This window comes from Somniosus microcephalus, chromosome 9 (genome assembly GCF_052327205.1).
Source record: "Somniosus microcephalus isolate GS21.2 chromosome 9, FLI_Smic_1.0, whole genome shotgun sequence".
In the NCBI taxonomy this organism is placed as follows: Eukaryota; Metazoa; Chordata; class Chondrichthyes; order Squaliformes; family Somniosidae; genus Somniosus; species Somniosus microcephalus.
In genome coordinates this window covers 60,486,505-60,500,600 of record NC_140995.1, presented here as the reverse complement: position 1 = coordinate 60,500,600, position 14,096 = coordinate 60,486,505, and the positions used below count along the sequence as shown (strand labels likewise).

The window sequence follows — 14,096 nt, the reverse complement described above, 5'->3', positions numbered from 1 at the left end:
TTGAGTTGACGTTTCGGGTTTGACCCTTCTTCAAAACTGGAGAGAAAAGGAACTGGATCGAAGGCAGGGTTGCGATCGGACAAAAGAATAAAAGAACCAAAAGAAGTAAAAGAGATTAGAAGCTAGACGAGATGGTAATAGGCTGGGATTAGGTGTAAAGTGTACTGGCAGGGCAAAAGATAGCTGCCAGGTGTGAGAGAGAAACAAAAGGAAAGGGGGGGGGGGAGGAAAGGAGTGGAAAAATATAAGTAAAAATGAAATAGGGGCCGAGGTTATGATCTGAAATTGTTGAACTCGATATTGAGACCGGAAGGCTGCAGAGTGCCTAATCGGAAGATGAGGTGCTGTTCCTCGAGTTTACGTTGAGCTTCCGTGGAACAGTACAAGAGGCCAAGGACGGTGAGGTCCGAGTGGGAATGGAGCGGTGAATTGAAATGACAGGCGACCGGAAGCTCGGGGTCACCCTTACGGACTGAACGGAGGTGTTCCGCAAAGCGGTCACCCAATCTGCGTTTGGTCTCCCCAATGTAGAGGAGACCGCATCGTGAGCAGCGAATACAGTATACTAGATTGCAAGAAGTACAAGTAAATCACTGTTTCACCTGGAAGGGGTGTTTGGGGCCCTGGACAGTGGGGAGGGGGGAGGTATAGGGGCAGGTGTTACATCTCCTCCGCTTGCACGGGAAGGTGCCAGGCGAAGGGGAAGGGCTGTTTGGGGTGATAGAGGAGTGGACTAGGGCGTCTCGGAGAGAGCGGTCCCTGCGGAATGCTGAAAGGGGAGGGGAGGGGAAGATACGTTTGGTGGTGGGATCACTTTGGAGGTAGCGGAAATGCCGGAGGATGATCCGTTGAATGTGGAGGCTGGTGGGGTGAAAGGTGAGGACAAGGGGAACCCTATCGTGGTTCCGGGAGGGAGGGGCAGGGGTGAGGGCAGAGGTGCGGGAGATAGAACTGACGCGGTCGAGGGCAGTGTCAACCACGGTAGAGGGGAATCCTCGGTTGCGGAAAAAGGAAGACATGTCTGAAGCACTGGTGTGGAAGGTGGCATCGTCGGAGCAGATACGGCGGAGGCGGAGAAACTGGGAGAATGGAATAGAGTCCTTACAGGAAGCGGGGTGGGAGGAAGTGTAGTCCAGGTAGCTGTGGGAGTCAGTGGGCTTGTAGTAAATATTGGTCGATAACCTATCCCCAGAGATGGAGACGGAGAAGTCGAGGAAGGGAAGGGAAGAGTCAGAGATGGACCATGTGAAGGTGAGGGAAGGGTGGAAATTGGAGGCAAAGTGAATGAAATTGTCAAGTTCGGGGCGAGAGCAGGAAACGGCACCGATACAGTCATCAATGTATCGGAAAAAGAGGTGAGGGAGGGGACCCGAGTAGGACTGGAACAAAGATTGTTCCACATAGCCCACGAAAAGGCAGGCATAGCTAGGACCCATGCGGGTACCCATGGCAACACCTTTGATTTGGAGGAAATGAGTGGAGTTAAAGGAGAAGTTGTTCAATGTGAGAACAAGTTCAGCCAGGCGGAGGAGGGTCGTGGTGGATGGGGACTGGTCGGGCCTCTGTTCAAGGAAGAAGCGGAGTGCCCTCAGGCCATCCGGGTGGGGGATGGAGGTGTAGAGGGATTGTACGTCCATGGTGAAAAGGAAGCGGTTGGGGCCAGGAAACTGGAAACTGTTAAAGTGGCGGAGGGCGTCCGAAGAGTCGCGGATGTAGGTGGGAAGAGACTGGACAAGGGGAGAAAAGATAGAGTCAAGATAGGAAGAGATAAGTTCCGTAGGGCAAGAACAGGCTGAAACGATGGGTCTACCAGGGCAGTCCTGTTTGTGGATCTTGGGAAGGAGGTAGAAGCGGGCTGTGCGGGGTTGGGGAACTATGAGGTTGGTGGCAGCGGGGGGAAGATCTCCAGAGGAGATGAGGTCAGTGACAGTCTTGGAAACGGTGGTTTGATGTTCGGTAGTGGGGTCATGGTCCAGGTGGAGGTAGGAGGAGGTGTCGGAGAGTTGGCGTTCAGCTTCCGCTAGGTAGAGGTCAGTACGCCAAACAACAACAGCACCACCCTTGTCAGCAGGTTTAATGACAATGTCAGGGTTGGATCTAAGAGAATGGAGTGCTGCAAGTTCAGAGGGAGGTAGGTTGGAGTGAGTGAGGGGAGCAGAGAAATGGAGACGGCCGATGTCACGTCGGCAGTTAGCGATGAAAAGATCTAGAGAGGGTAAGAGGCCAGGGGGAGGGGTCCAGGTAGAATGGGAATTCTGCAAGCGGGAGAAAGGGTCCGATCGCAGCCCTGCCTTCGATCCAGTTCCTTTTCTCTCCAGTTTTGAAGAAGGGTCAAACCCGAAACGTCAACTCAAATTTCTCTCCACGGATGTTGCCTGACCTGCTGAGTTTTTCCAGCATTTTCTGTTGTTATTACTCACACCAACATACCTTGCACGGCCACCCATCCCTCTCTGTGCACATACTCACATCCCCCTTTGACTAACCACCTCTCACATACACCCTCATCCTAATGCAATCATACCAAGTAACACCACACAAGGAGGCCATTTGGCATTGGCACCACATTCCCTCATAGTCACCCTCTACAGATGAAACCCACACATTTTTACACTCATGCCATCACTCTCACTTAAACTTCTCTTCTTTCCCTCCTTGCAGGCGAAACAAGCGCACAACAGGGAGAGGGAGAGAACCGGAGGTAGCCCTCCGTCATTCACCACTTTAACTCCAGCAGAGGAGATCGCCCTGGAGTTGTCAAATGTTGTGGAACTGCTGGCGGTTGGAGACAGAGAGAGGGGGATCTCTCAGCAACCTGGTACATCTCATACAGCCACAAGGCATACAGCAATCACTCATATGGTGACTGATGTCAGCAGCCAGTGAATGTTCATCATGTGCATAAAGGTAACATTACCCATCATTAATATAACATTTCTAAATCATCTCTTTACTCTCCCATAGGTCCATCAAGAGTACCCCCCGCATGTCCAGCCGGAGGAGGAAGACGACTCCTCAGAGCAGCCTCCAGCCTCTGAGGGTGCACTGTCACCAGACCAAAGCACACCCAGTACCAGCGCAGATACGCACACCTTGGTGGGTCCTATGTAAGATAGAGTAGTGTTGTCAACAGGGAATGGTAGCATAGTGGTAATGTCACTGGGCTAGTAATCCAGAGGCCTGGATTAATGATCCAGAGATGTGAGTTCAAATCCCACCACAGCAGCTGAGGAATTTAAATTCAGTTAATTAAATAAATCTGGATTAAAAAGCTAGTATCAGTAATGGTAACCATGCAACTACCAGATTGTCATAAAAACCCATCTGGTTCACTAATGTCCTTTAGGGAAGGAAATTGGCTGTCCTTACCTGGTCTGGCCTATATGTGACTCCAAACCCACACCAATGTGGTTGTCTCTTAACTACCCTCTGAAATGGCCTAGCAAGTCAATCAGTTGTAACTAACTGCTATGAAACAAAATAATAAGAATAAAACCGGACGGACCACCTGGCATTGACCTCGGCACCAGACACGTCAACCCTGCAAAGTCTTCCTCACCAATATTGGGGGACTTGTGCCAAAATTGGGAGAGCTGTCCCATAGACTAGTCAAGCAACAGAATCATGCCAATGTCCCAAACTCCTCCATCACCATCCCTGGTGTGTCCTGTCCCACCGGCAGGACAGACCCGCCAGGGGTGGTGGCGGAGTGGTATACAGTTGGGAAGGAGTGGCCCTGGGAGTCTTCAACATTGACTCCGAACCCCATGAAGCCTCATGGCTTCAGGTCAAGCATGGGCAAGGAAACCGCCTGCTGATTACCACCTACTGCCCTCCGTCAGCTGATGAATCAGTACTCCGCCATGTTGAACACCACTTGGAAGAAGCACTGAGAGTAGCAGGGGCACAGAATGTACCCTGGGTGGGGGCCTTCAATGTCCATCACCAAGAATGGCTCGGTAGCACCACTGCTGGCCGAGTCCTGAAGGACATAACTGCCAGTCTGGGCCTGGTGAGAGAACCAACATGAGGGAAAAACCGACTTGACCTCGTCTTCACCAATCTACCTGTCGCAGATGCATCTGTCCATGGCAGCAGTGACCACCGCACAGTCATTGTGGAGACGAAGTCCCGTCTTCACACTGCGAACACCCTCCATCGTGTTGTCTGACACTACCACCGTGCTAAATGGGATAGATTCAGAACAGATGTGGGGCAGCAGCAGAATTGTATTCCACCACAATCTGTAACCTCATGGCCCAGCATATCCCTCACTCTACCATTACCACCAACCCTGGTTCAACAACGAGTGTAGAAGAGCATGCCAGGAGCAGCACCAGGCATGCTCTTCTAAAAATGATGTGCCAACCTGGGGAAGCTGCAACGCAGGACTACATGCATGCTAAAACGCGGAAACAGCATGCTATAGACAGGGCTAAGCAATCCCACAATCAACGGATCAGATCAAAGCTCTGCAGTCCTGCCACATCCAGTCGTGAATGGTGGTGGACCATTAAACAACTAACGGGAGGAGGAGGCTCCAAAAATATCCCCATCCTCAATGATGGTGGAGCTCAGCACGTGAGTGCAAAAGACAAGGCTGAAGCGTTTGCAGCCAGAAGTGCCGAGTGGATGATCCATATCGGCATACTCCCCAGGTCCCCAACGTCACAGAAGCCAGTCTTCAGCCAATTTGATTCACTCCACGTGATATCAAGAAACGGCTGAGCGCACTGGATACAACAAAGGCTATGCATCCCGGCTGTCGTGCTGAAGACTTGTGCTCCAGAACTAGCCGCACCTCTAGCCAAGCTGTTCCAGTACAGCTACAACACTGGCAGCTATCCGACAATGTGGAAAACTGCCCAGGTATGTCCTGTCCACAAAAAGCAGGACAAATCCAACCCAGCCAATTACCGCCCCATCAGTCTACTCTCAATCATCAGCAAAGTGATGGAAGGTGTCATCGACAGTGCTATCAAGCGGCACCTGCTCACTGATGCCCAGTTTGGGTTCTGCCAAGACCACTCGGCTCCCGACCTCATTACAGCCTTGGTCCAAACATGGACAAAGGAGCTGAATGCCAGAGGTGAGGTGAAAGTGACTGCCCTTGACATCAAGGCAGCATTTGACCGAGTGTGGCATCAAGGAGCCCCAGTAAAACTGAAGTCAATGGGAATAATGGGGAAAATGCTCCACTGGCTGGAGTCATACCTAGCACAAAGGAAGATGGTTGTGGTGGTTGAAGGTCAATCATCACAGCCCCAGGACATTGCTGCAGAAGTTCCTCGGGGCAGTGTCCTAGGCCCAACCATCTTCAGCTGCTTTATCAATGACCTTCCCTCCAACATGAGGTCAGAAATGGGGATGTTCGCTGATGACTGCACAGTGTTCAGTGCCATTCACAACTCCTCAGATAATGAAGCAGTCCATGCCCGCATGCAACAAGACCTGGACAATGTGCAGGCTTGGGCTGATAAGTGGCAGGTAACATTCACGCCACAGAAGTGCCAGGCAATGACTATCTCCAACAAGCGAGAGTCTAACCATCTCCCCTTGACATTCAATGGCATTACCATCGGCGAATCCCCCACTATCAACATCCTGGGGGTCACCATTAACCAGAAACTTAACTGGAGCAGCCACATAAATACTATGGCAACAAGAGCAGGTCAGAGGCTAGGTATTCTGCGGCGAGTGTCTCACCTCCTGACTCCCCAAAGCCTTTCCACCTACAAGACACAAGTAAGGAGTGTGATGGAATACTCTCCACTTGCCTGGATGAGTGCAGCTCCAACAACACTCAAGAAGCTCAACACCATCCAGGATAAAGCAGCCCGTTTGATTGGCACCCCATCCACCACCTTAAACATTCACTCCCTCCACCACCGGCATACCGTGGCTGCAGCGTGCACCATCTACAAGATGCACTGCAGCAACTCGCCAAGGCTTCTTCGGCAGCAATTCCCAAATGCGCGACCTCTTCTACCTAGAAGGACAAGGGCAGCAGGTGCATGGGAACACCACCACCTCCAAGCTCCCCTCCAAGTCACACACCATTCTGACTTAGAAGTATATCGCCGATCCTTCATCATCGCTGGGTCAAAATCCTGGAACTCCCTACCTAACAGCACTGTGGGAGTACCTTCACCACACGGTCTGCAGTTCAAGAAGGCGGCTCACCACCACCTTCTCAAAGACAACTAGGGATGGGCAATAAATGCTGGCCTTGCCAGTGACACCCAGATCCCATAAAAACGAATTTTTTAAAAGTCACAAGTGAGCAAAAGCAGATCGTGGAGACAGGGACAGCAGTGGAGACTCCTCGCCGGAGGGCGCAGGAAAACTCCCAGCTCTGCTCAGCTGCACCTCAGGGGCCATCGAGAAAGAGGATGATCCTGGAGTTGCAGGAGGCTCTGTCAGGTTTTGTGGCTGTGATGTCTGCAAATGTGCAGGAAACGGACGAGTCCATCTCCAACATGAGCACCGCCATATTGTAGGTGACGGGGACGGTATGCTCTTCCATGGAAAGGATGGCCACCTGCATGGAGCAGCTAATACGCCACTCATGAGCATATGCTATCTATGGACAACAGATGGCAGAGGCTCATAGACCTTCTCTCTAGGAGGGATGTAAACGTAGATTTGGGTCCTCATGGCAGGGAAGTGCAGGTGGCCCATGAGAGGGATGATGGTGAGAGGGGACATGGAAGTGGGGGCTCCTCTCAAACTGCTCATACTTCTCCCCTGTTGCCCCGCCCCCCACCGTCAAAGCCCCAGATGCCTCCTCAGATCGCGATGGCCGAGTCTGCCTCTGCACAGTCTCAGGAGCAGCAAACTTTGGCGGGGCCATCAGAGGCTCCAAAGCCCAGAGTACATCTGCCAAAAGTGTCTACGCAGTCGCAGCAGGGAAGTGAGCAGGCTGCCTCTACCTCTGATGAAGCCACAGGGGTTGCACTTCGTAGAAGCACGCATAAACAAAAAATGACACAGAAGTAGATGCACAAGGGTAAGCACATGGGTGTTTAAAGAAGTGTTATTGTTAAGGTTCCGCTACTGTTATGACACGTATAAAACTATTTATTTTAACTACTTTCCGTTCATGCACATTTTTGTCTGCTACTTTGGAAGTGAGTTGGAGTGAATGGTGAGACATAACGTTACCTCCAGCAATGGGGTCAGTGTGAAAGGAATGGCTTGGTCATTGTAGGTATGCTTTATGGTGTTGTTGCAGGGTGGGTGGTGGGGGAACCTGGCACGGCATGTGGCAGTCATATGGATGTATGCTTTTGGGTACGAACAAATAAACTGTAAATTAACAAAAATACATTAAAGGAAACTTAATAAATTAAATTTAAATTCCATTACTGATGGTGATAATGCACTCCAGCCTCTGTGGTGCCCACTGGTCGCAGAAGGCCTCGAGCGTGCTGGCGGACACCGCATGCTCCATCTCCAGGGCCACCCGGACGGGAACGTAGCCGCAGAAGAGAGGCAGTCAGAATGACCCCCTCGACCACCCACTGCCTGGACCAGTTGATGGCCACTTTGGCCATGCCCAGGAGCAGTCCTACGTGGAGGCCCCCCGATCTGCCCGCTCCGGGTGACCAAAGAGCATGGGACTGAAGTGCAGCCAGAAATCGAGGAGCAGCCCCTTAAAATAGTGGAAGAGGGGCTGCAACCTCTCACACTCCATATATACATGGAGCACGGACTCCTCCAGGCCACAGAAAAGGCAGGCGGCCTGGGAATCCGTGAACCTACTTAAAACTTTATTGCACGGGACTGCTCCGTGCCATATGGGTGTAATGCAGGAAGTTAAGTAAATCTTGCCATGATGAAACCATCCCTGGCCTCCCAGGCAGCAATGTGCTCCGGTGCTGCTGGCATATGGACCTCAGGCTCCTCCTGCTCCTCCTCCTCCTCGTCTTCCAGCTGATGCTCCTCCTCCTCTGAAGAGGCCTTGTTCTTCATGCAGCTGTAATCCTCATTACTGCACTATGTTGTGCAGCGTGCAACAGACAACGACAATTCTGGAGATCCTGGCTGGTGAGTACTGAAGGACTCCTCCAGATCTGTCAAGGCATCTGAAGCGTATCTTCAGCATGCCAATTGTTTGCTCTATGACACATCTGGTGGACATGTGGCTTTCATTATAGCGCTCCTGAGCCTCACTGCTTGGCCTCCTCAAGGGTGTCATAAGCCATGTCTTCAGTGGATAGCCCTTGTCTCCAAGCAGCCAGTCGGTAAGTGTGTTTTGCGGTGCGAAGAGCTGAGAGAGAGTGGACTGGCGCAGAATGAAAGAGTCATGACAGCTGCCAGGGATTTTGGTGCATACATGCATCATGATCTATGGTTGCAGACAAGCTGCACATTGAGGAAGTGGAAGTCCTTGTGGTTCACAAACACTCCTGGGTGATGTGGGGGTGCCCTGATGGCCATATGTGTGCAGTCGATGATGCCCTGTACCCGTGGGAAGCCTGCCAGAGTGGCAAAGCCAAGCGCCGGCTCAGTAACACTGGCTTCATCAGTGGCAAAGTTGACATAATTGGCTGACTTGTCAAACATAGCGTCACCTGTGTAATGCATCTGTGGGCGGCCAACTGCGAGATGCCGTAAATATCTGCTGCAGATCCCTGGATGGAGCCTGAGGCGAAGAGGTTGAGGGCACTGGTGACTTTGACATCCACTGGCAAGGCTGCAGGTCCTGCTCCAGCAAGCTGCAAATGTCTGCAACGACCTGGCATGATAGCCTGAGCCTTCTTTGGCACTGCTGCTCAGTCATTTTGTGGAAGCTCATCCTCTGTCTATATACTGTACACTGTGTTGCTGGTATCACCTCCGGCGTGGTGCAGCGCTGATGCCCTCTGTCCTGTGGAGCATCACGTCGTTGAGGAGAAGGTTGTTGGTGTTGTTGCTGCTGCTGGTGTTGGGGCTCATCCTGGTCTGATTCTGAGGACCAAGGTGAGACAGTATCCATCCATCCATGCTTTATGTAATAGATGGCAGGTCAAGTGGAGATCAGAGCAGCAATCTGTCACTGTCGTTATAGTTACTAGCAATGTGGTGAGAGTGGCTTCCGAGGTTGCAGAATAGACTTGCAAACTGTAGACACCTAAATCTGTGCTCAAAATGAAGTCGGCAAGTAATCAGGTGTCATGTGGGAGTATTTATTGGGATTTCCATGCTCTGCATTAATGACATCGATCAATGGCCACTGAGCTTCTGCTTCAGGTTGATAAACGTGGTTCCCGAGCTGCGTGATTTCTGTGGTCATCCAGTGCAATTCAAAAGATCTGCTTAAAATCCCTGTTAAGGGTCTCACCACAAGGAATTAATGAGATTAATTAGGTTGCCTGCCTCTGCCATTCGGGTGTGTGGAGCGCTGGCAAACGCGCCCGAGTTAAAGGCGCGAGGAGGCCGGATCACGGCATGTTCCTGACCCGCTCCCATCTTCTGCAAATTTTACTGCTAACCCGCCTCCAAATCTGCACGCACGGCCGCTGGAAAATTCCGGCCACAGACTTGCACGTGTACGTTGTTAGTATTGCCGCTCCTCAGATCTCGCTGAAAATGAGCTGTGTCCTTTCTGCTGTGCCGCAGGTGAGCTGGCACTGGAAGGGTTTGGCTGAACTGGACCAACTCTGGATGCCCAAATGCCTGAGACTGGGCTGGTACATCAGCTTCTCACCCACTCCCTACGAGCAAAGAATCTGGAAGAGGCACTACATTGAGATGGTGAAGGAACTGAATGTCACCAAACCAAAGGTTAGTAACATATCCCTATATACATCAGCAGTTTATTGCATTCACTAGTTTGATAGCTGTAACTGTGCTTATATTTCCAGTATTGGGAAAGGTAACATACCCTGTACCTGAAAACCTAGGAAAAGGTGTAGAGGTGTTTCTAAGGAAAGAATGACCAGCTGTCATATCACTGTATGCAGTACTGATACAGGTCTCAAAACTGTTCATTCTCTCAGAGAGCAAAGTACACAATATAAAAACGAATGAGCTTAAAAACATGGCGATCATATATTATAAGAATTAATTATAAGAATTAATGCATAGTTTATTATTTTGTGGAGCAATAAATTTGCAATTTTTAAATTGAAGTGTTTGTCCCTGTGACAGATCCTAAGACTAGCCCAGTCTTTTGTTTTTGTTGAATTTGTAACTTGGTCTGGGCACTGGAATGATTAAAATGGAAAATGTCTGAAAACTGCTGTGGTTCCCTTGTCTTAACTCGAGAGCCAGCTAGCAAATCATGATACATTCCCCTGGGAATAGTGTATATTAATTACAGTTTTAAATTGGTCCAGATAACTGCATTGTTAAAAAGATATGATTGAATTCTCAGTCATAAGGGGTAAACACATAAACAAATTGTCCAGGACATGATTCTAAGTAAATCATAACTTGTCTGGTGAGGCTCAGTGCTGGGTTGAAGTTGTTTACACCTGTGGATTCCTTATGTCTCTGCTCTGCCACTGCAAGCTGTATTTCAAAGGTGGTCAGTTTTGATTAAGTGCCTTGGGATGTTTTACTATGTTAAAGGTGCTAAAGAAATGCAAATTGTTGTTGCTGTTGATTAATTGGGAAGGGTGGCATAATTATCTTTGTTATGCTAGTTTGGAGGTAAGCAAAGAGACTGATGCCTCAAGGTCTTCAGTTTCCTATTTCACTGTGTCCTTATACCAATTAAGGACTGACAGAGCCTACAAGGGCTCATTCCTCAGTTAAAGCTTTCCATCACAACTCATGATCAAGTTACTAAAGAGAACTGCTAAGACTTCGGAATGGATGGGATAAAGTACCATTTCTCTTCTGATTCATGCTTGCTTCTGTCTAATCTTTATCTTACAATAAATTTGATTAGTAATTTTGGCCTACGCTATCTGACCTGTCACATATTTCTTCACACTCTTCCCTTGGAGAATAGTGTGAAGTAGTGGAAGGATTTGCAGGCTGACGAAGGAGCAGCGCTCTGAAAGCTTGTGATTTCAAGCTGTTGGACTATAACCTGGTGTTGTGTGACTTCTTACATTTGTCCACCTCAGTCCAACTCCGGCATCTCCACACCATGATTAACAGTGTGACAGGATGGCGATGTGAACACTGCTTCTATGGCTGTAACCATCTTTATAGCAGCTGATTGGGATGTTAATCCTATATAGTGGTAGGGTTTTATGGGCTCCCACAACCCACATGGTGAGGGGACGGAGGGGCACCCACACCCACTGGATGCGAGGATCCCGTTGGATGTCAACCCAGAGTTCAGAGCCGGAGCTCTGGTCCCCACTCGCCGGGACTGTCTGGAGCGGGGTACGAACCCTGCACCTTCTGACTTAGAGGCGGGAATGTTACCACTGAGCTGAAAGCTTGCACCTAGCATGGTGTTTTCTGCTGCTTTGGAGAGATCTGGAGGACACAGTGGGTAGGCCGTACTCTTTCCAATGCATAACCCCAAGGGTAGAATATTTCAATGTTTCCCTATGGCACATTACCTTGTATGCTTCAAGCATAAGGTCAAGTTTCCATAGAAGTTTACATCACAGAAGGAGGCTCATTGCTAGAGCAATCCAAAACAAATCTCACTGCCCTGCTCTCTCCCCATAATCCTGTATCAATCCAAAACAAATCCCACTGCCCTGCTCTCTCCCCATAGCCCTGTATCAATCCCAAACTAATCCCATTGCCCCGGTCTCTCCCCATTTCCCTGAATCAATCCCAAACACATCCCACTGCCCCGCTCTCTCCCCATAGCCCTGTATCAATCCAAAACAAATCCCACTGCCCCGCTCTCTTCCCATTGCCCTGTATCAATCCCAAACTAATCCCACTGCCTCACTCTTTCCCCATAGCCCTGTATCAATCCCAAACAGGACAAAAGTCATTCCAGGCTGCTCCTAACAATCTCCCAGCAACTATTGGTAGAGTAGCCTCGGTGTGTACAGCAGCAAGTCCACAGTCTACTCACATCTGGGGGTTGGAGGACACATGGTAGAAAGAAAATGGAGACATTTAGAAAAAAAACTGTAAATCCACTCCTTCAACTTATTAATGATTTGAAGTTAGTTAACAAAGTACTTTATTTTTGTGGAATACAAATAAACTGCTTTGAGAGTTACTCTTAATCTCTGGCGAGGTGTCAAGGCTCCAAACAATGCAGCAATACTAGAATCCAGTTCTCACTGTCACTGTATGCACAGACACACCACAGTATTGGCTCGCCAGTGTCATCCATTCAATGCATGTGGACAATAAGTCTTTTGGCTTACATATGTTAAAACTATTAACCAGTTATTATTTGAACACAGAATGGCCTTGAATGCAGAGCAGCAAAGAAGGTATGCTAAACCTTTATAAAACACAGGTTAGGCTCAGTTGGAATATTGTGACCAATTCTGGACACCACACTTTAGGAAGGATGTCAAAGCCTTGGAGAGGGGACAGAGGAGATTTACTAGAATGGCACCAAGGATGAGGGCCTTCAGTTACATGGAGAGATTAGAGAAGCTGGGGTTGTTCTCCTCAGAGCAGAGAAGGTTAAGGGGAGATTTAATTGAGGTGTTCAAAATTATGAGGGGTTTTCATAGAGTAAATAAGGATAAACTGTTTCCAGTAGAGGGTCAGTAACCAGAGGAAACAGATTTAAGGTAATTGGCAAAAGAGCCAGAGGGAAGATGAGGATAATAGTTTTTATGCTGTGAGTTGTTATGATCTGGAATGCACTGCCTTAAAGGGTGGTGGAAGTAGATTCAATAATAACTTTCAAAGGGGAATTGGATAAATACTTGAAAACGAGAAATTTGCAGTGCTATGGGGAAAGAGCAGGGCAAGTGGGACTAATTGGATAGCTCTTTTAAAGAGCCAGCACAGGCACGATGGGTCGAATGGCCTCCTTCTGTGCTGTAAGATTCTACGCTTCTCTATTTTTAAACCTCATACTAGATTCGAGGGTCTTGTGCGGGTTGTGGAGTTCTTCCTTGACACCCGCCGCCCCCTTTCCAAGGTCAAGCTTAACAACCTGTGGGACTGACTCCACAGTCTCTTTATTCAGCGTTCCTCCTGTTCCCAGACTCTGCCCAAAGACGAGTTTATTGTGGCGGAAGTCCATCCGTTACCGAAGGATCCCGCGGACCAGAAGCAGCCCAAGACAACAGCAACTCGATCCCTGCCTGGGAAAGCGTGGCACGAGCTCCCGCCCTGGCGCGGGTCAGACCGGCACCCGACAGACACCATACGCTTCAACTACCTGGACAACTGTGACCCCACTGAGCAAGCCGGGCAAGCGTAAGGAAACCTGTTTTTGGGGGTTTGGGGAAGGGAGCGCAAATCACTCGGGAGGGGCTTGTTGGTGTCCCAACACCCCAGTTCTCTAGCTGTTGCCGCGACGCGTCAGTGGATTCCAGGGCCCTGATGTCGCTCTCAATGGGCCCAGGGAAAGATTAATTTCCCCGACGAAAAGGGGCGGGGATGTCTGTTGCCGAGTCTCCACCCCTTTCACGTTGTCCTGGGGTTTCGGGAGCTTTCTCTGGGTGGCAGGCAAAGGGCCGGGCACGTAAATGGGGCATTCCCAGCCCTACCATGTGTTCCTGAAGGTTCACCAGAGGGATAACTAGAAGAATGAAGCCTGAAGAGGCTGTCACAGGCTCCTGCTCCTGGCCCCCTTCACATGGGGCCTGTAGAAGCTGTCACAGGCTCCTGCTCCTGGCCCCTGAAGAGGCTGTCACAGGCTCCTGCTCCTGGCCCCCTTCACATGGGGCCTGAAGAAGCTGTCACAGGCTCCTGCTCCTGGCCCCCTTCAGATGGGGCCTGAAGAAGCTGTCACAGGCTCCTGCTCCTGGCCCCCTTCACATGGGGCCTGAAGAGGCTGCCACAGGCTCCTGCTCCTGGCCCCCTTCACATGGCCCCTGAAGAAGCTGTCACAGGCTCCTGCTCCTGGCCCCCTTCACATGGGGCCTGAAGAAGCTGTCACAGGCTCCTGCTCCTGGCCCCCTTCACATGGGGCCTGAAGAAGCTGCCACAGGCTCCTGCTCCTGGCCCCCTTCACATGGGGCCTGAAGAGGCTGCCACAGGCTCCTGCTCCTGGC

General features: G+C 50.2%; 1 protein-coding gene across 2 annotated transcripts in view; it reads left to right on the top strand.

The window, feature by feature from the left end:
• The window catches only part of fbxo16 (F-box protein 16), a 45,545-nt gene that overhangs the window by 21,759 nt on the left and 9,690 nt on the right, over positions 1-14,096 (top strand). For both annotated transcript variants that reach the window (XM_085996651.1, XM_085996650.1), the window contains exons 5-6: positions 9,604-9,768; positions 13,082-13,296. In XM_085996651.1, coding sequence (XP_085852777.1) covers positions 9,604-9,768; positions 13,082-13,296 — 380 coding nt within the window. The remainder of the gene's footprint in view (positions 1-9,603; positions 9,769-13,081; positions 13,297-14,096) is intronic.